The sequence below is a fragment of the Dromiciops gliroides genome, chromosome 2 (genome assembly GCF_019393635.1).
Source record: "Dromiciops gliroides isolate mDroGli1 chromosome 2, mDroGli1.pri, whole genome shotgun sequence".
NCBI classification, from domain to species: domain Eukaryota; kingdom Metazoa; phylum Chordata; class Mammalia; order Microbiotheria; family Microbiotheriidae; genus Dromiciops; species Dromiciops gliroides.
This window is the reverse complement of record NC_057862.1, coordinates 361,398,280-361,422,812: the sequence shown is the minus strand read 5'-3', so window position 1 is coordinate 361,422,812 and position 24,533 is coordinate 361,398,280. Positions and strand designations below refer to the sequence as shown.

The 24,533-nt window shown below is 41.0% G+C and overlaps 2 protein-coding genes across 2 annotated transcripts in view; one reads left to right on the top strand and one right to left on the bottom strand.

Moving 5' to 3' along the window:
- The window catches only part of CNBD2 (cyclic nucleotide binding domain containing 2), an 85,223-nt gene extending 64,582 nt beyond the window's left edge, over positions 1-20,641 (bottom strand). The window contains 3 exon segments of the mRNA XM_043980776.1: positions 13,210-13,358; positions 20,241-20,271; positions 20,273-20,641. Coding sequence (XP_043836711.1) covers positions 13,210-13,358; positions 20,241-20,271; positions 20,273-20,383 — 291 coding nt within the window. The 5' untranslated portion in view covers positions 20,384-20,641.
- Positions 20,642-23,317: 2,676 nt separating this feature from the next.
- SCAND1 (SCAN domain containing 1) lies at positions 23,318-24,256 on the top strand. Its single transcript, XM_043981497.1, has 2 exons — positions 23,318-23,400; positions 23,559-24,256. Exon 2 carries the CDS (start codon positions 23,640-23,642, stop codon positions 24,108-24,110), a length of 471 nt encoding a protein of 156 aa, XP_043837432.1. The 5' UTR covers positions 23,318-23,400; positions 23,559-23,639; the 3' UTR covers positions 24,111-24,256.
- The last annotated feature ends 277 nt before the right edge of the window (positions 24,257-24,533 follow it).

Genomic DNA, 24,533 nt, shown 5'->3' with positions numbered 1-24,533 from the left:
GCCAGAGTGATATTTCTAATCTGACCTCAGACACTTGACACTTACTAGCTGTGTGACCTTGGGTAAGTCACTTAACCCCAATTGCCTCACCAAAAAATAAAAAAAACAAAACAAAACAAAGTGATATTTCTAAAGCATGGGTCTGACCATGTTTCTCCCCTGCTCAATGAGCTCCAGTTCCTCCCCTCCTTATTGCTTCCAAGATCAAATATAAGTTCCTTTGTTTGGCATTTAAAATTCTTTATAACTTGGCCCCTTTCTAGCTTTCCAGTACTTTTACACTTTACTCTCTAGGAGGACACAATAATATGAAGAACATTGAAAGACAAGCATGGGGAGAGATGGAGGAAATTTTGAAACTAGAAATCTTATAAAAACAAATGTTGAAAATTATCTCTAAATGTAACTGGAAAATAACAAAATATTTATATGGGAAAAAATAATAAAAAAGACCACACACACACACACACACACACACAAAGAAAGACAAGCATGACATCAGAGAACTAACAATGAAGCATGCCTCTCATCAGGGAGTTGGGGGAATATAGGGGCACAAGGAAGCATACATTGTCAGGATGGCCAACCATCCTGATTTGTTTTATTTAATTGTACTTTGTGACAAGATTATGTTCAAGGGGTGAGACAGAGACAAACAGACAGAAACAGAGAGACAGAGAAAGACAGAGAGGAGGCTCACTGGGAAGTAGCTGTGAGGTTTTTTTAAAAATATCATTAAAGAATAGTTACAGCTACACACACACACACACACACATATACACATATATTGTGTATGTGTGTGTAAATGGGATGCAGACTTTAGCTAAAGGCATGTTCCTGTTTCAGGAATGGTAGACATTGAAACTCTGACATGAAACGTCATATTGGAGCATAACTGAGAAGGCAGCATAGAATACTGCATCTATTAGAGTCAGGAAGTCCTAGATTCAAGCTCCACTTAAAACATTTACTAGCTGTGTGTCTCCGGACAAATCATTTAACACTTCTGTACCTCAGTTTCTTAATCTATAAAATGAGGGGATTGGACTCAACGTCCTCTGCACCTCTGCAAGGGTGTGCTAAGACTAAGACAGACAGAAGTAGAGAAAATGTTAAAAATGTAGATTAAACTTAAAAGTGAGGGGCAGCTAGGTGGCACAGTGGATAGAGCACCGGCCCTGGAGTCAGGAGTACCTGAGTTCAAATCCGGCCTCAGACACTTAACACTTATTAGCTGTGTGACCCTGGGCAAGTCACTTAACCCCAATTGCCTCACTAAAAAAAAAACAACAACAACAACTTAAAAGTGTACTCCTGGGGCAGCTAGGTGGAGCAGTGGATAAAGCACTGGCCCTGGATTCAGGAGGATCTGAGTTCCAATCTGACCTCAGACACTTAACACTTATTAGCTGTGTGACCCTGGGCAAGTCACTTAACCCCAATTGCCTCACTAAAACAACAACAACAACAACAACAACTTAAAAGTATACTCCTGGGGCAGCTAGGTGGAGCAGTGGATAAAGCACTGGCCCTGGATTCAGGAGGATCTGAGTTCCAATCTGACCTCAGACACTTGACACTTACTTGTTTTGTGACCCTGGGCAAGTCACTTAACCCTCATTGTTCCTCCCCCCACCAAAAAAAAAGCAATGAAAAGTGTACCCTCCCCTCTCTAAAGTCAGTTGTTAAAAATTTACCTGCACACCATTGCTTCTATGTCCCTTCCAACTCTAAATCTATGAATCCAAAATGCTGTCTATCTGTCTCTATGAGAAGGCAATCATCAATGTCTGAAGCTGTTGATCTTTATCTATGAAAAGCTTCTACAATGATTTGAGGCTCCAGAGAAAAATAAAATTCTGTACCTAGTATGGAACGGGTTCTAATGTTCCCAAATACAATGGATAATAGTAATAATATTTATATAATGCTTTTTCTGTCCCCTTCAGCATTTTTCTTCTTTCTTTTATTTGTCAATATTATGAGTATGAGATGAAAATCAAATTTGTTTTAATTTGCATTGTCCTTATTAGTGCTTTGAAGCATTCTTCTGTGTGTTGTTAACTTGTATTTTCTTTTTTGAAAACTGTTCATTTGGGGTATTTCTAGTTTCTTGCTTTGTGAGCTATAGTTCCTCTGTTCCAATTAAAGACCTTATTCTCCAAAACACAGAAAACAACTCCTGGAGCAGCAGAACCCATAAAAAGAAGACTGAGATTATTTTCCAGCCAAAGACACCTTGGAAGTTCAGCAGAAGGGGGAGCCAGGCTGGAAGTGGAATCCAGCCCCATGATTGTGCCAATGCAGATACAGCCCCAGGCAGGCTGCACTGGAGAAACTTACCCCCAAGCCTCCAAATCAGCTGCAGTGCCAGCATCTTCTGGAACTAAACTCACGGTCTGGTGAAAGGGGTGAACGACTGAAGGGGAGTCTACAGGGTTGTATGCAGGAGCTAAGGGGGAATTTGGATATCCTACCCCAGCGGGGAACCAGGAAGAAACCTTGATCCATGGCAGCACAGGTGGGGGAGGGATGCAGGCTCAACTGAGCTAGCAACCATGGCACATAAAGTTTTGCTGCCTGGTTTATTGGCAAGTTGGCCTGAAGTTATCTATGGACCAGAGAAAGGGCCAGGCAAGTGAAGAAACTGCCCCTTGTTAAATCCTAACACCTGGAACCCCCTGAAGCTTGGGATAGTATATCCTGGAAGAAAGACCCCACACTAAGAAAGAGTTAAAAGTCAAGTGAAATGGGGCAGATAGGTGGCACAGTGGATAGAGCACTGGCCCTGAATTCAGGAAGACACAGCCCCAGACACTTGACACTTACTAGCTGTGTGACCCTGGGCAAGTCACTTAACCCCAATTGCCTCACCAAAAAAACAAAAACCAAAAAAAAGTCAAGTGAAAAATGGCAGGATGAGCAGGCAGAGAAAATTGTGAACCACAGAAAGCTTCTTTAGTGACAAGGAAGATCAAGGTGCACCCTCAGAAGAGGATAGTAGCATCAGGGTCCCTACATCTAAAGCTTCCAAGAAAAATATGAATTGGTCTCAGGCCATAGAAGCACCCAAAAAGGACTATGAAGATAAAGTCAGAGAGGTAGAGGAAAAAATAGAAAGAGAAATGAGGATGATGCAGGAAAGACATGAGAAAAAAGTCAACAGCTTGAAAAGCCAAATGGAAAAGCTCTCTGACAAAAATAATTGCCTAAGAATTAGGATTGAACAAATGGAAGCTAGTGACTTTATGAGAAACCAAGACACAATAAATCAAATCCAAACAAATAAAAAATAGAAGGCAATGTGAAATATCTTCTTGGAAAAGTTGCTGACCTAGAAAATAGATCCAGGAGAGATAATTTGAAAATTCTTGGACTACCTGAAAACCATGATCAAGGAAAGAGCTTAGACATCATCTTCCAAAAAATTGTCAGGGAAAATTGCCCTGATATTCTAGAAGCAGAAGGTAAAATAGAAATTGAAAGAATCCACCGATCACCTCCTGAAAGAGATCCTAAAAGGAAAACTCCTAGGAATATGATAGCCAAATTCCAGAGCTCCCAGGTCAAGGAGAAAATATTGCAAGTAGCCAGAAAGAAGCAATTCAAATACTGTGGAGCCACAGTAAGGATAGCACAGGATCTAGCAGCTTCTACATTAACGGATTGGAGGGCATGGAATATGATATTCCAGAGGGCAAAGGAATTGGAATTACAACCAAGAATAACCTTTGGGGTTATTCTTTGGGGTCGTACAGTGGGTGATTGTCTTGTATCTGAGGCCGGGTTTTGGCTAGGATCCCCCTGGGTCCAGGGGTGATACTTTATCCACTGTGTCACCTAGCTAACCCATGATGACATCCTTAGAGTTAAATTGATGGGTGAGGGGAATGCACTGGGGGAGGGAGAAGGACAGAGGTGAAATCCTACATGAAAGAAACAGGAAAAGGCTTATGGAGTGGGGGAAGAGATGGGGGAGGAGCAGGGCAGTAAATTAATTTTACACTCATCAGAAAAGGCTCAAAGACCTTAAACTCATCAGAGTTGGCTCAAGGAGGGACTAACACACACACATACAACTGGGTGAAGTAATCTATTTAATCTGGGCATAAATGAGCCTAACACTCATCAGAATTGGCTCAAAGACCTCAATCTCATTAGAACTGGCTCAAGGAGGGAATAATGTATACACTCAATTGGGTGGAGTAATCTCTCTAACCCTGCAGGAAAATAGGAGGGGAAGGGGATAAAGAGAGAGGGGCAAAAGAAGGAAGGGCAGAGTGGGGGAGGGGACAGACAGAAGCAAATCCCTTTTGAAGAGTGATAGGATGAAAGAAGATGGATAATAGAATAAATATCATGGGGAAGGGAATAGGATGGAAGGGAAACAGTTAACAATAGTAATCATGAAAAAGAGAAAAGGGGGGAAAATTGTACAAAAATATTTATAGCAACTCTTTGTGGAGGCTAAGAATTGAGAATCAAGGGAATGTCCATCAATTGAGGAATGATGGAAGAAGCTGTGCTATATGATTGTGGTGGAATGGTCTTGTGCTATAGGAAATGACAAATAAGATGATCCCAGGAAAAACCAGAAAGACTAATGAACATCAATATATAGCGAAGTGAGCAGAGCTGGAAAGACATTGTTCATAGTGACAGCAATATTGTTCAATGAGCAATTGTGAATGACTTAACTACTCTCAGTAATGCAATGATCCAAGACAATCCCAAGGAACTAATGAGGAAGCTTACTATCCACCCCCATAGAAATGATAAAAAGAACATTTGTGGACTATACATATATAATCTGGTTGCAATCTTGTGGGGGGGGGGAAAGGGAGGGAGGGAGGGAGAAAAATTTGGAACTCTAAATCTTATGAAAATGAATGTTGAAAACTACCTTTACATGTAACTGGAAAGAATAAAATAAATGTTTGTTCCTGAACTCGAAAGAAAAAAAAAAGAATCCACCCAATCCACCCCTTACTCATAAACTATTGGAAAGTATCAAGAACCCTAAATATCCTTTGGAGGACACAGCCCAAACTAGTCAAATTCAACTGACTTTTCCTTATTTTCCCCTGGTATGGAGATGTGATAGTTCCCACTGTGCAAGTGCAGCACTAGAAATCATTTGCTACCTTGATGTCAATACAGAGCATCTTGAACTTGTAGTATGGTGCACTGATGGACCATAATGCTCTTGTTCAAAGCCTAATTACCTATGCCCATCTGGACCTCTCCAATCTTCTCTCAAACCACCATTGTTAAGGCAGACAGACTAAAAGAAATCATGTTGATACTATTGATCAACATGTCTTTTGGTGATGGTTCCTTGGACCTTCCATCTCAGAGATGGTAGTGGTATCTTTCCTCTGACTGCTTTAAAAAAGGTCAAGCATTACTGTGGTGGAATTTCCGCATTGTCTTCTGGATCTAACCCACAACCAATCCATTCAGTAAAGAATCATAGTCCTGGTGTTAAGTTATTGCCCTCAATGTTCCTTCCTCTCCTCGGATACTGGAGAGTCTTAGACTAAAGGCAAACTTCACCAGACCCAAGTTTGAGTTAGGCTTTGGCATTTCTTTGATACTTGCTGCCATCATGGCCTCTCCTATAAGCTTCAGCATAGGAGGCATGGATTATCAAGGTGTTCTGGTGTTGAGCCCCACCCTGCTCCCTGAAATATCTAACAGTATTTTGAACAGGCTAGAGTTGGTTTCTATCATCAGCATTCATAATACTATCACTTGTTAATCCAGCAGCATCTGTAGATCTGTCATTCTCAGAGCCATCAACCCAGGAATCAATCTTTTTAAAATGTGACCTACCAAATGCTTCTGTGGGTGCTATGGGCCCCACTTCCTCAGCAGCCACATCCATGGAAAAGAAAGTTCTCACAACCAAAGTCTTTGCCACTGTCAAATGGTTCAATATCAGGAATGGATAGGGGGCAGCTAGGTGGCACAATGGATAGAGCACTGGCCCTGGAGTCAGGAGTACCTGAGTTCAAATCTGGTCTCAGTGACTTGACACTTACTAGCTGTGTGACCTTGGACAAGTCCCTTAACCCTCATTGCCCCACAAAAACAAACAAACAAAAAAGAAATGGATAGGATTATATCAGAAAGTGTATTAAAGATAACACTATCATCTAGTTTGCCAAACACACTAAAGATCATGGGATCTTTCTATCTGACTTACAGCTTCCTCTTTTTTTATGTTTTATCTTCCCCAATTAGAATGTGAAGTTCCATGTTCTCAAGCAGGATCTGTCTTGCTTTTGTATACCCGGTGCTTAGCATAGTATTTGCATATAGTAAGCCCTTAATAGTTGGGTTTCTTTTGTTTTTTTTGTGTTGTTTTTTTTTGCGGGGCAATGGGGGTTAAGTGACTTGCCCAGGGTCACACAGCTAGTAAGTGTCAAGTGTCTGAGGCCGGATTTGAACTCAGGTACTCCTGAATCCAGGGCCAGTGCTTTATCCACTGCACCACCTAGCCGCCCCTCCTTAATAGTTTTTCATTCATCTTCTAATGGGTCCTACCCACAGTGTAAAGGCTTTTAAAAAAAAATATCAGGACAGTCAGAATAGCCCTTGATGCTGGCTAATTCCTATGAAAGGACACCAGTCATAATGTGCAGCAGTAGTTTTAAAATACATATTTTTCAAAAACCACTTCAATGCACTTTGAACACAATGGTATAACAATTAGATCAAAACAATTGGTCTGCTTTTATAAAAGTCACATTGGAAAACCAGGCTGTCCAATCACAGCCTAGAAAAGGAGGTGGGAGGAAAATAAATGCTGGAGAGGAGATAGAAAAATAGGGACACTAATATGCAGTGTTGATGGAGTTGTGAACTGTTCAAACCATTCTGGAGAACAATTTGGAACTATGCCCAAAAGACGTTAAAACTGTGTACATCCTTTTGTGACAATTGGAGTGATGCCACCTGCTGGAGAGTTACTTTAGGAAAGGTCCGCCATGAGAAGGCATCTGAGGGCAAGCCATGTGGCTTGGAAGGTCAGTTCCTTGGCCTCAGGAAGTGACATTTGCTCGTGGGTGCTGTCTATCAAAGGTACCAGCCAATTAGCTTGGAGCTGTGTGTGTAGGGGGAGAGGGGAGGATGGGCTGTTTTGGTTTCGGTTTTAAGGAGAGACTTCTGGGAGGAAGGAGGAAGCGTTGGGTCCTTTTTATTCCTGACCCCGTTATGGCAGGTCAGATGATGGGGTCTCTTAGAAATAGTTAGATATTTACCTTTCTCTCTGATCATTAGATCCTAATGCTCTTTAATAAATACTTAAAAGTCTAAACTCTTGCTAAAGCATCTAATTTATTGGTGACCACTCATTAGAATTTTTTAGACAGTATAGCTAGATAACAACTTTACACTTTGATGAAACAGTATCACTACTTGATCCATAGCCCAAAGAGATCAAAGAAAAGAAGAAAGGACCTATTAAAACAAAAATATTCATAGCAGCTCTTTTTGTGGTGGCAAAGAATTAGAAACAAAAGGGATACCCAACAATTGGGGAATGACTGAACAAGATGTGGTATATAATTGTGATAGTTTCAGGAAAACCTGAGAAGACATATGAATAGATGCAAAATGAAGGAGCAGAACTAGGAGAATATTGTTCACAGTAACAGCGATAATATCAGGATGATCAACTCTGAAAAACTCAACTACTCTGATTAAGACAACAATCTAAGACAATTTAAAAGGACCCATGATGAAAAATGTTATCTATCTCCAGAGAAAGAATTAATGAACTCTGAATGCAGATTGAAGTGTACTTTTTTCACTTTATTTTAGTTTTTGCGCTTTTTTTTGTTTTCCCCCCAACATGGCTAATATGGAAATATTTTTTGTATGACTTCACATGTATAATTGTTATATTGCTTGTCTTCTTGAAGGGTGGAGGAGGAACAGGAGGGGAGGAGAGAATTTTTAACTCAAAATTTTAAAAAATGAATGTTAACAGGACTGAAAAGTGAGGGGTAGGTAGGCAGTGGCATAAGGTTCACCAAACCCCTCCCCACACTATGCTTAATGGGGAAAAGCACTGACCTATTGAGTTTCCTCCCCCCACCCATACATCCCCATCTCCCTCTTCTGATGTGCCTTTTGCACCTCCCTTTCCTCTCCCAATTAGGACAATCAGAATCATTTCCCGCCTGGGAGTCCTTGCTTTCTTCCCAATCCCTTAGGAGTTAACCAGCCACCAGGGTGAGAGGAAGTCATCTCTCCCAGCCAGGAACATGCCTGGTGTTTCCATCCTCCTTCTCCACTGTCCTCCCATGGCCGGCCCGGGATGGTTTTGTATGATACTGGGTTTTGTGCACAGTGTTTTTTCTTGTAATTTAAACAGGCCCAGTGTGGTGGGTTCTATTTAATGGACTCAAGATGATATTAGAGGTTTTTAAGTGATTAAATGTGCAGACCATGCAAAAAAAAAAGGAATATTAAAACAGAAAAAAGTATCCTTACAATGATAAATAAAAAAGAAAAACCAAATAAACCACCAATGTAGCCCAGACCAGTACCTGTCCCCCCAAACCCCAGCAAGAGTTTAGGCTTTTAATCATGGGCCCCTGAAAGCTACATTCTAGTTTCCAGTCACACTTTGAGTCAATATCCACTATTTGACCATACTTTTGTAACGATTGGAATGACGCCACCTGCTGGAGACTTACTGTAGAAGAGTTCTGCCCATGAAGCAAAGGTCTTTGAGGACAAGACCAGGAGTCTTTTCTTTGGTGTCAGGAAGTGACGCGGGCTAGTGGGAGGAGGAAGGAAGAGACTGGTGCTCAGTCTCGGGCTCTCTCTTTCCTCTGGACTCTGGTGGAGAAGGGAGCTAGAAATGTGCTCTCCCTTTAATAGATAGGAATCTAGGCCTTTCTCTCTCTCTTTACCAAATTCTTATTCTCCTTATGCTTAAAAGTCTAACTCTTGCTAAAGCTTATAATTTATTGGCGACCACTCATTAGATATTTTAGACAGTTTAGCTAGAATTTTAGCCCTTAACAGATGGCTGACCACGAAGAGGAAAGCTAAACCTCAGTCTTCTTCTGATCTTCTGGTTGGATGCCAGTTGGCCAAGATGCCATCCAATCACAAGAGGAATACATGCAAGAGCAGACACTGAACTGTCACATGAGGGGAGACATGCATGAAGTCAAGGTATGGCCGAGGGAACGGCTTTTGACTAATGTTGAGGTTGGATTCTCTTGGTTTAATATTTTATTCTCTTTTTCCCCACAATATTGTACAGATGGCTGGAAGTATTCATCCCACCCATCTCACTTCTACACCTAGCTTCTATGCTCCCTCCTATATGCCTGATGCCATGGACATCTCAATCCCATGCATCTGATTAAGTCTGACTAAGTTTCCTCCAATATGTTCGGTGGCATGGACAAGTATTCCATCCACCTATTTTAAGCCTGGCATACTGTATGGACAGTACATGTTGCTCAAGTGTGGGAATGCTCATATCCCATCATTTCTCTGTTCTTTTATGGTAACCCCCATAATTATCTCAGGTGTCATGATAAATACAATGTTGAATTTGGCCTTGACACCTGTTACCAATTATATTAGATTTTAAAATTTCTCATAATGGCATGAGGATAATTAGGCAGATGATGCAAAAAGTGATGAAACAAAGAAAAAAATTATTTTAAATAATTAATATTGCAGCAATTATCTTCTCAATTACCCTCCATAAGGGGGACTATAGTAATATTATAATTTTAAAGAATGTTTCAATTTTTGTTTTATTATATGTTTCATGTGTAACAACTAAGATTCTGAATTCCCTTAGACATGTTTTTGAGAACTTTCATTGTTTGATTTGATTATTGACAAAGCTATTTTAAAGTTGTGTTAAGCTCAATTTTGTAGGAAATTTTCCTGGCTGATTACCAGTATCCACACATCAACCCCTGAAAAGACTTCCATTCCACGACTACACCTAGAGGACATCTGAGAAAAGACTTTAAGAGACTTTAAATGAACAGTTTTGATTTGTTGTTTTTTTTCTCTTTCTGTTATAATATACACCATCTGTAACATGTATTCTCTGCAGAGGCCCTCCCTTTGCAAGACTAATGTCAAAGCGTCGGTTCATGAGGACAAAAAAAAAATCGCCCCTCTGGACAAAACTTTCCTCTCTTCCTTTTCTATATTGTTGTTTACATATTATTAGTTAGCAATAGTTATTATATTCTTTTTACTGTTCCGTCAAGGAAACATTTTGTTTCTTGAGGGACAACAGGGGGGACTGTAACGATTGGAATGACGCCACCTGCTGGAGACTTACTGTAGAAGAGTTCTGCCCATGAAGCGAAGGTCTTTGAGGGCAAGACCAGGAGTCTTTTCTTTGGTGTCAGGAAGTGACGCAGGCTAGTGGGAGGAGGAAGGAAGAGACTGGCGCTCAGTCTCGGGCTCTCTCTTTCCTCTGGACTCTGGTGGAGAAGGGAGCTAGAAATGTGCTCTCCCTTTAATAGATAAGAATCTAGGCCTTTCTCTCTCTCTTTACCAAATTCTTATTCTCCTTAATAAATGCTTAAAAGTCTAACTCTTGCTAAAGCTTATAATTTATTGGCGACCACTCATTAGATATTTTAGACAGTTTAGCTAGAATTTTAGCCCTTAACACTTTACAAGCCCCCAAATGTTTCTTTTACCAGACCAACCAGAACATACTAGGGTCAAAGAAACATTTAATAGCATAGCAAAAATATGGAAATAACAGCAACAACAATGAACATTCCCTTCCCCACTCCTTGCATACACACAGGATATCACACTTATGCAAGAGAGAGCACACATAGGAAAAACACATGGTCAGTGACCATTCATTGCCAGGGCAACTTGTGCTACTAAGTCAGCCTCTCTTCTGTAAAACCATTTTGTTTCTGATGCTGCTGCTTTCCACTTGGAAGTACCAATGTCCCTGCTGGTCTGATGATGTGAGTTGGAACTCTACTACAAACTGTTAGAATCTTCTGCTAAACAAATTCTCTCTGCAACACTATCACCTTCTTTCTGAACAAATTGCTCCAAATTGGTTCTCCATGCAATGCCATCTGCAGCTCTTTGTGGTCTTCTCCTTGGTAGAGGAGTCTACTCCCAGGTGCTCTCTTAATTTTTTTGATATCTAGACCCATGCCTAAATAGCCATTCCAATCAACCAGTCAATCAGAAAAGCCCTGAGGCACTAAGTCAGTCTTTTGAATTGCTCATTTTTAGTTCAGATTCTCACTTTTCGAATTTAGTCTATTTTGACCTACAGTGAGAAAATTCTTTTAAACTCTTTTCACATCCCACCATGCCAACTATGGGCCATGAAAAGGAAGCATAAATCCACAGACTTTGCCCTTGCTAATATTAGAGGAAGAAGACAGAAGGGAACCATATACACCAAGGAGAATGAGGCACAGAGCCAACAAAAAGGAGAAACAAAGCTTTAGACTTCGTCCTTGCTGGTACTAGAAACTGCACAGCAGGCAGACCCTTGGTGCTGAGGAACAACTTGTATATTATCCTTTTTTGGTACTCTGAGTCATGTGTATTGTATAGGTCCCAAGGGAAAGTAGTGAAGGTTACTTGATGCCCTCCAGAAACAGGACGAGAGTTGACCTAATGGTTTCAATGTACAACTCTAGCTTTTTTGTCTATTAAAAAAAACAAAACTGTGTCCTTCATTCCTATATTAGATGTCTTGTTAGCCTGAGTGCTTGCAAGGGAACTAAAGGCCTTTTGGGGTAGAACAAAGAGAGTCAGATGCTGATATTCCCAGAGTGTCCCTGTGTGGGGGCATAAAGGATTTGTATGAGACAAAATATATCTAAAATTGTACCCGATACTCTAAAAACACCTGGATCCATTGTGTGGGGGAGGGGGGGCGGGGTTGTAACTGAAATATTGGCTAACCTGATATGTAATTTGAATGTCTCAGGTTGTGATTTCAACCAATCCTATTTCAGTTTTTAGGACCAAACCAGGGGAAAAACAAATTATATGTGACTGTAGACTGGTGCAGTAGAGCATTGAATTGAGAGCCAGAGAACTTCAGTTCAAATTTAGGCTCTGCTACTAACTACATGTGTGAACTGGGGTGAGGCACTTCTCTGGGTATTACATTTCTTCATCTGTGAAATAAGGTTAGAATCATTGTTTACTTCTTTTCTGTCACCCTCCCCTATGCTCCATTTACAGAATTGTGGAATCCTTGGGCTGGAAGGAACCCCAGAGATGATCAAATTGAGCACAGATCTCAGTGGGAATATCCCCCAATGTTCCCAGAAAGTGGTCATACAAGCCTTCCTCTGAAACTTCCAGTGACTGGAAGCTCATTATCCATGGTAATGTATTTCACTTTTCAATGGCTCTAATTGGTTTTTTAAATACAATTTTTATTTAAACTTCCACTGACAGGTACAGGCATTCAAGAGAATTCTTAAAATGAACATACAAGATGAAACCCAACCCAACAGAATATAAACATATATGTGTCTATAAACTTCCTCTATTTATCAACTGTTAACTCCATCCTAAAAGACACTGACTTTAGCCTGATCATATCATAACATTCCATTCTTGTTTTTCTTTGTCTTGTAGAGACCTTCTTCCCACATGCATAACAGATGTGTTGGAATAGCTCTAATTCTGAGATTTTTCTTTTTACATCAAGTTGAAAATATACCTCTGTTTAACTTCCACCTATTCTTCAAAAAAAAAATCTTTTTTGGAAAATAGATTTTAGAGATGGAATGGATCAGATAGCTCATAAATTGCTTATAAACCAACCAGGTCACTGTTATTTCTAGTATTATCATAGAACCATAGATTTATAGCTGGAAGGGACTTTAGATGTCATCTAGTCCAGCACCCTCATTTTATAAATGAGGAAACTGAGAAGTTTCCAGAGAAATTAAGTGACTTGCCCAAGGTCACAGAGATAACAACAAATGGCAGGTCTAGGATTTGAAGCAATGTCCTCTGATTCCAAATCCAAAGCTCTTTCCTCTGCACCATGCTAGTTAAAGATAAGGTGTCACTGGAAAAGGAATTCTCAATTAGCAGGATTTTTGGGAGGCAGCCTCTACTGAGGGTCTATCTTCTATAATAGAGGGTGACATTAAAGGGGAATAGAAAGAACTGCACAAATCCCAGGGGCCCTTCCCTTACATCCCATGCAGAGAAGATAGGGTTCCCCTTGTCTGTGGTCTGCATGATCTGACACTCCCGGAATCCATGGAGGCCTCGACGAAATATCTTGCACACTCGAATCATGGTGATGATCTCCTTAATGAAGCGATGAAATGGTTTCTGTAAGGACCCACAGGGAATACAAGGAAAACAGTCATGTCAGCATTCAATTTGCTTCAAACAAATTAAACACATTTTATTTTTATTAAGATCTTTTATTAAGTGTTTTGTTGTTGTTGCTTTTTTTTTTTTGGTGAGGCAATTGGGGTTAAGTGACTTGCCCAGGGTCACACAGCTAGTAAGTGTCAAGTGTCAGAATCCGGATTTGAACTCGGGTCCTCCTGAATCCAGGGCTGGTGCTTTATCCACTGTGCCACCTAGCTGCCCCCTATTAAGTGTTTATTAAACTTTTATGAAACATTTGTGATAAATACTTTTATTAAGTGTTAGGTACTGGGGATACAAAGACAATGAACAAATCCATCATCATGGCTACCAGATCTTGTTGAGATGTTCCACTGGGCATGATGAAGTTGTGGTTCCCTGCCTTTTGGGAACTAAATGGAACTTGCCCTGTTTCAGTGCCAGAAATTCCACCATTTGGAATAAATTTCAATCTTTTGGATTAAATTTAGCCTTCTCTTTGCAACCTCTTGTTAGAGCTAACATGTTAAGTCAGTAACACTGTAATAAGAATGAGTTTATCAGATTCCTCTTTTCACTAACAGCAGAAGTCATAAAATCCCAGAGCCGAAAGAGGGCTCTCACCCCTATGTCACTGTTCACAACATTTCCTTCCTATGCCTGGAATGCTCCCCTCTCCTTCCCTTCTTCCCACTCATCCTTTCACACCAATTCAAATCCCACCTCCTCCATGAAAATTTAACCCTGCGCCCCTTTCAGTAAAGACACTAAACGTCACAAAGCATTTTATTTGAACCTCTCTAATAAAGGGATCACATATTATTTATTATGTGGTCATCTCTCTGTAAGTCATGGCCCCCCACTAGACAGTAAGTTTTGTAAGTACAGGGACCATTAGGGCAGGAACCAAGTCTGATTTAAACATTCTATTTTCTATGGCACCTAGCACAAGTCTACACAGAATAGACACTTAAATGAACAAATAAATGGCTTCAGAGATCATATAGTTTGTATTCAAGCTCGGTGCACAGATTCCTGCTACAGAATACCTGGAGGCCTTTGCTTGGATATTTCAAGTAATGAGGATCTCACTACTTCTCAACATAGTCCATCCTATTGTTGGATAGCAGTATGAGAAAAGTCTTCTGCAATGATCCAAGACAACTCTGAAGGACTTATGAAAAATGCAATCCATCTACAGAGAAAGAACTGATGGTGTCTGAATACAGACTGAAGCATAATTTTTTTGTTAGTTCCTTTATCCTGTGATGTTTAAAATCTAATGTGTGTCCTTACCTGTCCCCCCCAAACCCCAGCAAGAGTTTAGGCTTTTAAGCATTTATTAAAGAGTAAAGATATCACAAGGAGTACACTAAAGCAAGAAAAACCTATCTCCTTCCCTCTCCCTCTCTGCTACCAACCTGAAGTCCCAGAACAAAAAGAAGGGCAATCCTCAGTGGCTTCTCCCAGAAGCCCCCTGTGAAACAGGAAGCAGGGCAGTCCCCACACACAACTACCAAGCTAATTGGCTGGTAGCCTTGATTGACATGACTTATAGGCAGTCTATGAATAGACATAACTTCCAGATGCCAGGCAGCTTCTGGAAGCTAGTCACATGCTTTCTTTTCAGGGGGGGCATCACCCTGGTTCTCACAATGTCTTTCTCAGCAGGGGGTGGCACCCTGATTCTCACACTCTGAAGTTTTGGTTTTGTCTGTTTTCTTTCACAACCTAGCTAATGTGGAAATGTTTTGCATGACTACTCATTTATAACTTATATTGAATTGCTTGAGTTCTTGTGGGTAGGGGGTGGGGAGGGAGGAAGAGAATTTGGAATACGAAGTTTTAAAAAACTGATGTCATCCACTGTGCCACCCAGCTGGCCCTACAATAGTAATCATGAAAAAGAGAAAAGGGGGGGAAATTGTACAAGAAATATTTACAGCAACTCTTGATGGAGGCTAAGAATTGAGAATCAAAGGAATGTCCATCAATTGAGGAATGATGGAAAAAGTTGTGCTATATGATTGCAGCGGAATGGTCTTGTGCTACAGAAAATGACAAACAGTATGATCCCCGAAAAACCTGGAAAGACTAATGAACATCGATATATAGTGAAGTGAGCAGAGCTGGGAGGACATTGTGCATAATGACAGTATTGTTCAATGAGCAATTGTGAATGACTTAACTACTCTCAGCAATGCAATGATCCAAGACAATCCCAAGGAACTAGTGAGGAAGCTTACTATGCACCCCTATAGAAAGAACTGATAAAAAGAACACTTGTGGATTGTACATATATAACCTGGTTGCAATCTTATGGAGGGGAGAGGAAAGGGAGGGAGGGAGAAAAATTTGGAACTCTAAATCTTATGAAAATGAATGTTGAAAAGTACCCTTACATGTAACTGGACAATAAAATAAAGAGAAAAAACAAAACTGATGTCAAAATTTATTTTTACATGTAATTTGGGAAAATGAAAATTCTAAATATGAAAAAAAAAGAAAGTTCTATCTACTGAATAACTTCTACCCAAATGAGTCCTAGTTTTGCCCTCTGGAACCATAAAAAACCAAGTCTATTTCTGAATTCACATGGTAAGTCCATTAGATAGGTAGGTAGGTGGATAGATGGATGGATGGATGGATGGATGGATGGATGGATGGATGGATGGATGGATGGATGGATGGATGGACAGACAGACAGATATTTGAACAGAAATCATATCCCTCTGCTTTTGCAAAAAGTAACAATAATAGGATCTATGATCACACCAGGGTTCTTTCACATCTTTGACATAGTAATTTGTCTGTGTCCAGAAACCTGATTTTATTTCAAGCATCTGGATGTCCTCTTGTATGGTATTGAGAACTGAAAAGGGCTTTTCAGGTTATCTAGTCCAACTCCCTGATTTCACAGATGAGGCAACTGAGGCCCTGAGAAGTGATTTGCCCATGGTCATGGTCACAATAGAGCTGTTATTTGAAAGAAAGTCCCCTGACTTGGGTTAGGTTCAATGCTCACTCTTTTTCCAGTGTCACACTGCCTCTTATAGGATGCCAGAGTTGGTGATGGAGTGATGTTGTTGTTGGTTGTTTTTTTTTTTGGGGGGGGGGTTACAGGGCAATGAGGGTTAAGTGACTTGCCCAGGGTCACATAGCTAGTAAGTGTCAAGTGTCTGAGGCTGGATTTGAACTCAGGTCCTCCTGAATCCAGGGCAGGTGCTTTATCCACTGAGCCATCTAGCTGCCCTTGGTGATGGAGTGATGAAAGAGGACAGAAAAAAGAGCTCGGCCTTTCTACTTAGAGCCAGCTGGCTTGGTTGCTAGAAATACAGAATTGCAAAAATATCAAAGTAAAACAGGATATCTCTGGAGAAGTCCTACTGTTGTTTAGAGGCAGCTGGTGGAACAGTGAGTAGATCAAGCCCTGGGCCAGGGGTTAGGAAGACCTGAATTCAGCCTCAGATACTTACTATTTGACCCTGGGCAAATTACTTAACCTCTGTTTGTAAAATGAGATTAATAACAGCACCTACATCAAAGGGTTCTTGTGAAGATCAAATGAGATGATATTTGTAAAGTGTTTAGAAGAGTGCCTGGCACATAGTAGGTGCTATTTAAAAGTTTATTTCCTTATCCTTTCCTCTTTTTAGGTAACATTGAATAGGATGTTTTTTCAATGTAGTGTCTCCTACAGGGGTTGAAGGAACAGTGCATGGAGTCAATGTAGGAGGAGGAGGAGGAGACAATAATAACAGACATATATGGTATATAAAAGTTTGTAAAGTGCTTTGTGTATGTTATCTCAAAGCCACCCTTTCCCACTAAAGGGCTTCTATAATTCTTGCAATTACATATATGTGTGTTTTCCTCTACTAGATTTGAAGCAACTTCAGAGTAGGTGCCATCTGCATTTTTCACTGCAGGACCCAAATGTGTACATATATGTCTCCCTCACTCCCCAAAACACACATATACCCCACTGCAAACACATGTGGATGGAGTGGGGGGAGATAAAGCTAACTTTCCCCAATTCATCTTGACAAAATCTAATCTTAAAGATTCCCTTTTGGCTTTGAGTACTGAATAAGAGAGAGAGATTTGTCATTTTTAAAGTTGGGTGAATATTCCTTTTAACATCAGGGAAATGTTAAGCTGTTTCTCAAAAGAAAGGTATTTTCAGGATATAGTGTGTGCATTTTCAATTAAAACTTGTGTGATTTTAAAAGGCCTGCAGTCTTATTTGTAAGCTAATTTGTTGCAATGACCATTTTATATTGATGACAATGGTTTCTAAACCTACTGTGATTTGTGACACTTTATTAATTGAGAGGCAAGCTTTTCTTGGACCCTGAATATTCTCTGTTTCATTCTTAAGTTTGACGTGTACATTTCTCTCAACAGGGTAGACAAAGTAGAAAGTTGTTATTGTAATATTGAATTAATTGGTTATTAAATTAATACTAAAGTATCTAAATCCCTGTAATAAGCTGTGAGAAAGATCTTGCTGTTTTGATCTGAATTTATTGGTATTAAGCAATAGTTAAAGTCGTGCCTGAATTTGTCATTTGTATAAGATATATTAGTGAACAATGGTAATTTATGAACTGTCTTATATCACCTTAATGGGAAATATGAGTTTCCTCATGATTGTTATTTAATTTGGAATTAGAACATGTACAGGAACACATGCAGAGCAGTTGAGTCATCTCAAAGATCTTCTCATTGTTTAAGGAATTCTGAGGGCAGTCTCCTCTGTTTGCGCCTACGTGGTTGATGGCTGAACCTATTTTACTATGTGCTATCATGTAAGACATTTTCTAGTCTGTTCTCTGTATGCAATTTGGGATTGTTTATACTTATTTCAACTGTTGTTTGTTATTAAGCATCTCAAAGCAAATTCATTTGTGTAATGTCAACTTGGGGATGAAAAGCTTATATTTTAACATAAGTACAAGTATGGTTAATGCTTGCTACCTAGGATATATGATCCTTGAGAAGTGAATTCACTTGAAGAACTGATTGTTGGAGTTTGCTATTTAAGACATTATGGGGGGCAGCTAGGTGGCACAGTGGATAGAGCACCAGCCCTGGATTCAGGAGGACCTGAGTTCAAATCTGGCCTCAGACATTTGACACTTACTAGCTGTGTGACCCTGGGCAAGTCACTTAACCCCAATTGCCTCACCAAAAAAAATTTTTTTTTAAAAAAGACATTATGGGACTCTTAACTGGTATTATTCTGAGTGACTCTAGGTAGGGTCATCAAGGGATCCACGATGCCAACAACCCTATGGGGTTTTTATGTGTGTGCACTGCAGGTAGAGTTCTCATGGGAAAGTCTGGGAAAACAACTTTTGGAAAAGGCTAAGGTAGGAGTCTCCTGACTCAATTTCCCCAATATGACACATGGAATGAAAACTATCCCACCTGGACATCCATACAAAAAAAGAGGAAGGAATTGGGGAGAAGCAACTAACTGATACTTGAACCTCACTCTCATCTGAATTGGTCAAAGGGGTGAAGAAAAGACACACATACAGAGTTGAGTACAGAAATAAATATATTTCATTCAACAGGAAAATAGAAGAGAAAGGGGGAAAGAGGAAAAAGGAAATTAAAAAGTTGGTATGTTAAGGGAAGAGTTTAGTCCTAAGTAAAACAGGATGTACAAAGATGTACAAAATAATAACTTTTGAAGTGGCAAAGAATAGGAACCTGAGGGGGTACCCATCAATTGGGGAGTGGCTGAACAAGTTATATAAATGTGGAATACTATTATACTGTAAGAAATGATGAAGATGGTTTCAGAGAAACCTGGGAAAACCCATGTGAATTTATGTGGAGTAAAGTCAACAATCGGGAGAACAATACATACAAAGACAATAAAATGATAAAGATAAACAACTTTAAACAAATTAGGAACTTTGATCAGAATAAGGACCAACCACAATTCCAAAGGTCTAATGCTACCCATCTGCTACCTACCTCCTGATAGAGAGGTGAAGGACTCAGAATGCAGAATGAGACCTATATTTGTTTTTGGATATGGCCAATGCAGAAATTTCTTTTACTTGACTTATACATGCTTGTAACGGGTGTGTTTTTTTTCTTTTCTCAATTAAGGGTTTGGGGTTGGGAAAGGAAATTTTTTTAAGTCCAAACAGTGGAGGGGAAAAATGACTTGGATAGCTGGATAGATGGGAAGTGAAGCTGAGCATAGCCTGTTACCTAAGCTAGCCAGGTCTGTTTTCCAGACAAGCCAGTAGATAAGGGTTTGAGGAGACTAGTTAGTTTGCATATACTTAGTCATCTCTCAACTTCTTTGGGCCCTAGAGTGACAGCTTCAAAAATGAGTGGATTAATTTTCTAAATGACTAGAAGCCTGGATTCTGGAAAACCCTGCTTTAGAAAATTCTAAGTCTCATTCAGGTGGGGAGGAGGTCAGGGGCAAAAGGCCATTGTTAGAAAGGATGATTCTCTGGGAAGGATATATTGGGAACATAGGCTGAGTGCAGCACATTCCATTAGTGTGCATCCAGGCAGTTTTATTTATCTTTTAAAGGTAAACTATTGATTATTCAACCATGAAGGGTATTATCTTTTATTATAAAACTAAGGAAACTAAATTTTAATTAAACTTACTCATCATACTTATGCACGATGCAACAATCCATGCTTTAAAACTAAAAGAGCTTATCATACAATTAAAATGCAAAACCATTTTTTAGCAATATTAGGATGTATACACATCTGTGATTAGGAAATTAAGGTAATAAAAGCAATACATATCAATATACATTTTTTAAAATTTAAAGCCCATCTAGGACCTTTTTTTCTTTGTCCTCCTAGTATCTTTTATGTGTTACTGCTTTTCTCTTCCCAAGTCCCCCAAGATATATACCTTGGGTTTTTCCTCCATGTCTTCTTCTGCACTCGAACACAAAATCTGGAATAATTCATTGTCACCAGAGATGGAACCCAACCTTTGCTCCCCCATTCCCATTCAATCTACAACAAATAACCCCCAGAAAGCCTGAGGAACAGAGCTTTTATCCCTGGCTCCACACCTCCTATTAACCCTTCAAAAAGGTCACCAGGGAAGCAATCTGATGAGGTCACAAAAGCAGCTATTTCCCAACAGATCACCAGAGTAGGAGAGCTTAAGCCAGTCTGGCGGTGAGTACTTCAGTTTTGGTTCATCCGTAGACATCAATCAACTTGCAATCATCTTACAGATGAAGAACCAAGTGCCCAGAGTGGAGAAAAGGGATTTGCCTAGCTTCTACTCAAGTTAATGATAGACCTGATGGCACAACCCAAGTTTCCCAATTCTCCAGTACAAAGATTCATAATTCTCTATGTAGCCTTTCTTTACACTAACCCTGTTAGGTATTGTGATACCTGAAAGAAAAACTCTTTAAGATGACAGAGTCGAGGGAATTTTTTCAAACCAATTTCCCTTCATGGTTGTATTTTAAAATGTCTTAAACTGCACTTAAATATGTCATGTCTCGTCACGATTCACAGGTTTCGTCATTGGTCTTCTGGAATCATGAACAAGGATCCTATACTGATCATAGTGCTTAGATCAGGGCACCAAAATTAAGTGACTTGCTTGGGTCAGATAATCAGTGCAAGGGGATGCTGGTAAATGTTTCTGAAAGTGCAATATGCTTTTGATTTTAATCTGCTTTATTGACATTTTCTCCATTTCCATAAGTCTAGATAATCAACAACAAAAACATAAATCAAGCCTTAATTTGCTAAATTCAAGCTGACTACAGCACACCCCTGTCAGTATGTGTCTGAGAGGTGGGGCTTGAACTGAGGGTTTCTTGGCTCTAAGGTGAACTCTTCTTCCATCCACTTAGACAGAAACTCCAATGTGCCTATGGATCTCTTAAATCAGCACTGTGAATATTCCCTTCAACAATGGAGACTATAACCATCTAAGTCAGTGACTTGTGTCCATATCCTCCTGTAAGCACCCAATGTGCTAAGGTCCTTCCTCACATACTCTTAAGGAGTTGAGGAAGTGGGAAATCACAGGGTAGTACTACTATGAATCTCCCCTAGGGCAGTTAGGGCTTACCAGAGAAGCAAGAAGGGTTGACTGTTTATGTGCTAGAGTAAGAGTCGTGTTTTGCATTTTCTTCTGAGTGAAAAGAAACCTGTGCTATTTCTTAATTTGGGATCTGTGAACTATTAAAAAAATTTTTTATTATGATTACATTTCAATATAATTTATTTTCTTTATAATCCTAGATGTTTTGTTTTATATATTTACATACATTATTCAGATTGTTCAGGTTAATGAGAGCTGCCTGGATTGGTGGTTGCATGAATCCATTTTTACCTTGGCATTTTCTAGCCAGCACCACTATTCATGAGGGCTCACCCAGAAGAGGAATCTTATCACCTGTCCTTCCACATACCCCTATCATACCTCACCTACACCCGCACACTTTTCACCTCTTGTCTAAGGAACGATAATTAGCTCAGTACTACCTTTTCTACCGAAAAGAACAGTGACAATCTACTGCCCTGTGTTTGCAGTCAACAATTCCTGTGACTAATTGCCTAATCCAAAACTCCCTTCCCAGACCACCATGTATTGTACCCTTTTGAGGATAGGGACTGTCTTACTTTCTAATTTGTATTCTCAGTGCCTAGCACAATGCCTGTCACAAAGAACAAATGCTTGTTGATTGTTATAGAATGGAGAGGATACTTTTGTCGAGAAAAAAATTTTTAAGGAGAGGCAGGAGTTGAGGATGTTCGCAGGCAGCCAAAAGGGAAAGACTAAAAACGGGAAACTGGGAGATGGAATGGCTAAGTAGCAAGAAGCTAGGGTCAGGATCAAAGTGAATAAATGAGAAGATCCCCATATTTGAAGACTGAGAACCTGTTTTGGCTCTGTTACTATTTTTGTGGCCTTGGGCAAGTCATTTTCCCTCTTTAGGTGTATTTTATTTATAAAATGAAGATGCTGGTCCCTCTCATCTCTAGATCCTATAGAATTCTAAATGTTTTTTGTTCAAATCATTCAAATTTCTCATTTCAACACAAATACTTTACACACAGGTCTTTAAAAATGAAATTTTGTGCTATTTTAAAAATCACCATAATTTCCCCCTTCCTCCCCAGAGAGCCATCTCATATAACAAATATTTTTAAAGACAAAAAGAAAAAAATCAGCACAATTGATCCATACACTGAAAAAGTTTGAAAATGTTAAATAGTACTTTGTAGAGATGAGCCTCCTACTTCTAGAAAGGGATGCAAGTATCTACTTATAACTCTTCTTTGAATTTATGCTTGTTTTGGTAATATTGCCACATTCACTTTTAATTTTTTTGTGCGGTTGTTATAGTCCTGTATATTTTTTTCTTAGCTCTGTTTACTTCACTTTGCATCATTTCGTGTATATCTTCCCCTATTTCTCTGCATTCATCATATTATTAATTTCTAACAGGAGAGTAATAACATTCCATTACAATCATGTACCTCAACTTGTTTAGCCATTCCCCAATCTATGTCTCTACTCTCTTTCCAATTCCTTGTTATCAAAGAGTGCTGCTATTAATATTCTAGTAAACATAGGGACTTTCTTTACAAATTTTTTTTCTCCTTTCTTTACAATTTTTTTCTTTTCTCTTTGAGGTATATGTTTAGCAGTAGAATTTCTGGCTCAAAATTAAGTTTATCTTCATGATTCCAAATTGCTTTCCTAAATGGTTGTGCCGACATACAGTGCACACGTATGTCCATCTTCCCACAACCCTTCCAATATAGACTATTCCCAGACACGCGCTGTTTTCCGGATTGAATTTCTCACACCCGGCTCCGCGCCTAGAGCATCCCTCCGCCACCAGGGGGCGAAGTGCAAACTGGAGGAGGTACAATTGAGCGGTCGACCATAGAGAAGCTACTTCCGCTTCCTTCACGTTTCCGTTTAACGCTTCGCAGACCCGGTGTTTAAAGCCTGTCCCCGCGACTGCTGGATCCTGACGTGAGGAGGTAAAGCGCCCTCAGGGCTCCTTCCCAACCTTCATCTCGGCCGCGTTCTTAAGACGAGAGTCTTACTCGTCACAGACTTCCCGGGGCCCCTTTTCTACCCCATCCCCTTAAAAATTGACCAAAGCGCAGGCGCAGAGCACTTCCTCTCCTCTTTCTAGGTTGGGTGGGTTTCGGGCTCCAGCGCAGGCGCAGAGAGCCCGCAGGTCGCGAGACAAAGGGTGACGCCGGGAGCCGTCGAGATGGCGGCGGAGCCGGGGAGTGCGGGCCGGTCGAGCCCAGCGCCCCCGGAGAAAGAAGCAGCTTCGTCGGACAAACTGGAGGAGCCTGCTGCCAGCCGGGAGTCCCCAGAGGCCGCGGCCTCGCTCCCTGCCCCTGCGGTCCCCGAGGCCTCTCTTCCCGACCCCGCGGCCCCCGCCGCCTCGCCCCCGGCCCCTGCCCAATTCCCCTCGGTCCCCGGTCCCCCGGGGTCCCGGCCGGGCCCGGAGACGTTCCGCCAGCGCTTCCGGCAGTTCCGCTACCACGAGGCGGCGGGTCCGCGCGAGGCGTTCCGCCAGCTCCGCGAACTCTCCCGCCAGTGGCTGCGGCCCGAGGTCCGAACCAAGGAGCAGATCGTGGAGATGCTGGTGCAGGAGCAGCTCATGGCCATCCTGCCCGAGGAGGCCCGGGCTCGCCGGCGAGGCCGCCGCGGCGATGTCCGCATCACGGGCTGAACGAGGGAGCCCGAGACCCCTCTGGCTGGCGAGCGAGGAGCGGCCTCCGCCCGCCGGCCGCGCAGAGAGAGAGAGAGAAGGAGGAGGAGGAGGAGGAGGCAGCGGCCATGGTGACCCCGGGACCGCTTTGGGCCTCGCTGTACTTAGCTGTGTCCTTGAAGCTTTTACCTCGTCAAGGGGCCGCCGAGCTATCGTTGTCTTGTCTGTGTCCGCACCTGCCACCGCATTAATGAAACCTGATTTTTGGCAGTCGTGGCCTGTTGTGACTCTTTCCTTCGCCTCTTGGTTTTCTACTCCCGGGGAGCCTGCATCCCCATTTCCATGTGGCTAATTGGGGGGAGGGTGCCTAAGGTGGAGACTGCTGTGTGCTCCGTTCTTCAGTGGGTCATCTTAGTTATCTGCTCAGTCCCAGTGTCTTGTGAA

Excerpts from the sequence above, each read along its gene's own strand:
- SCAND1 (XM_043981497.1), top strand. The coding sequence starts at position 23,640 with ATGGCGGCGGAGCCGGGGAGTGCGGGCCGGTCGAGCCCAGCGCCCCCG.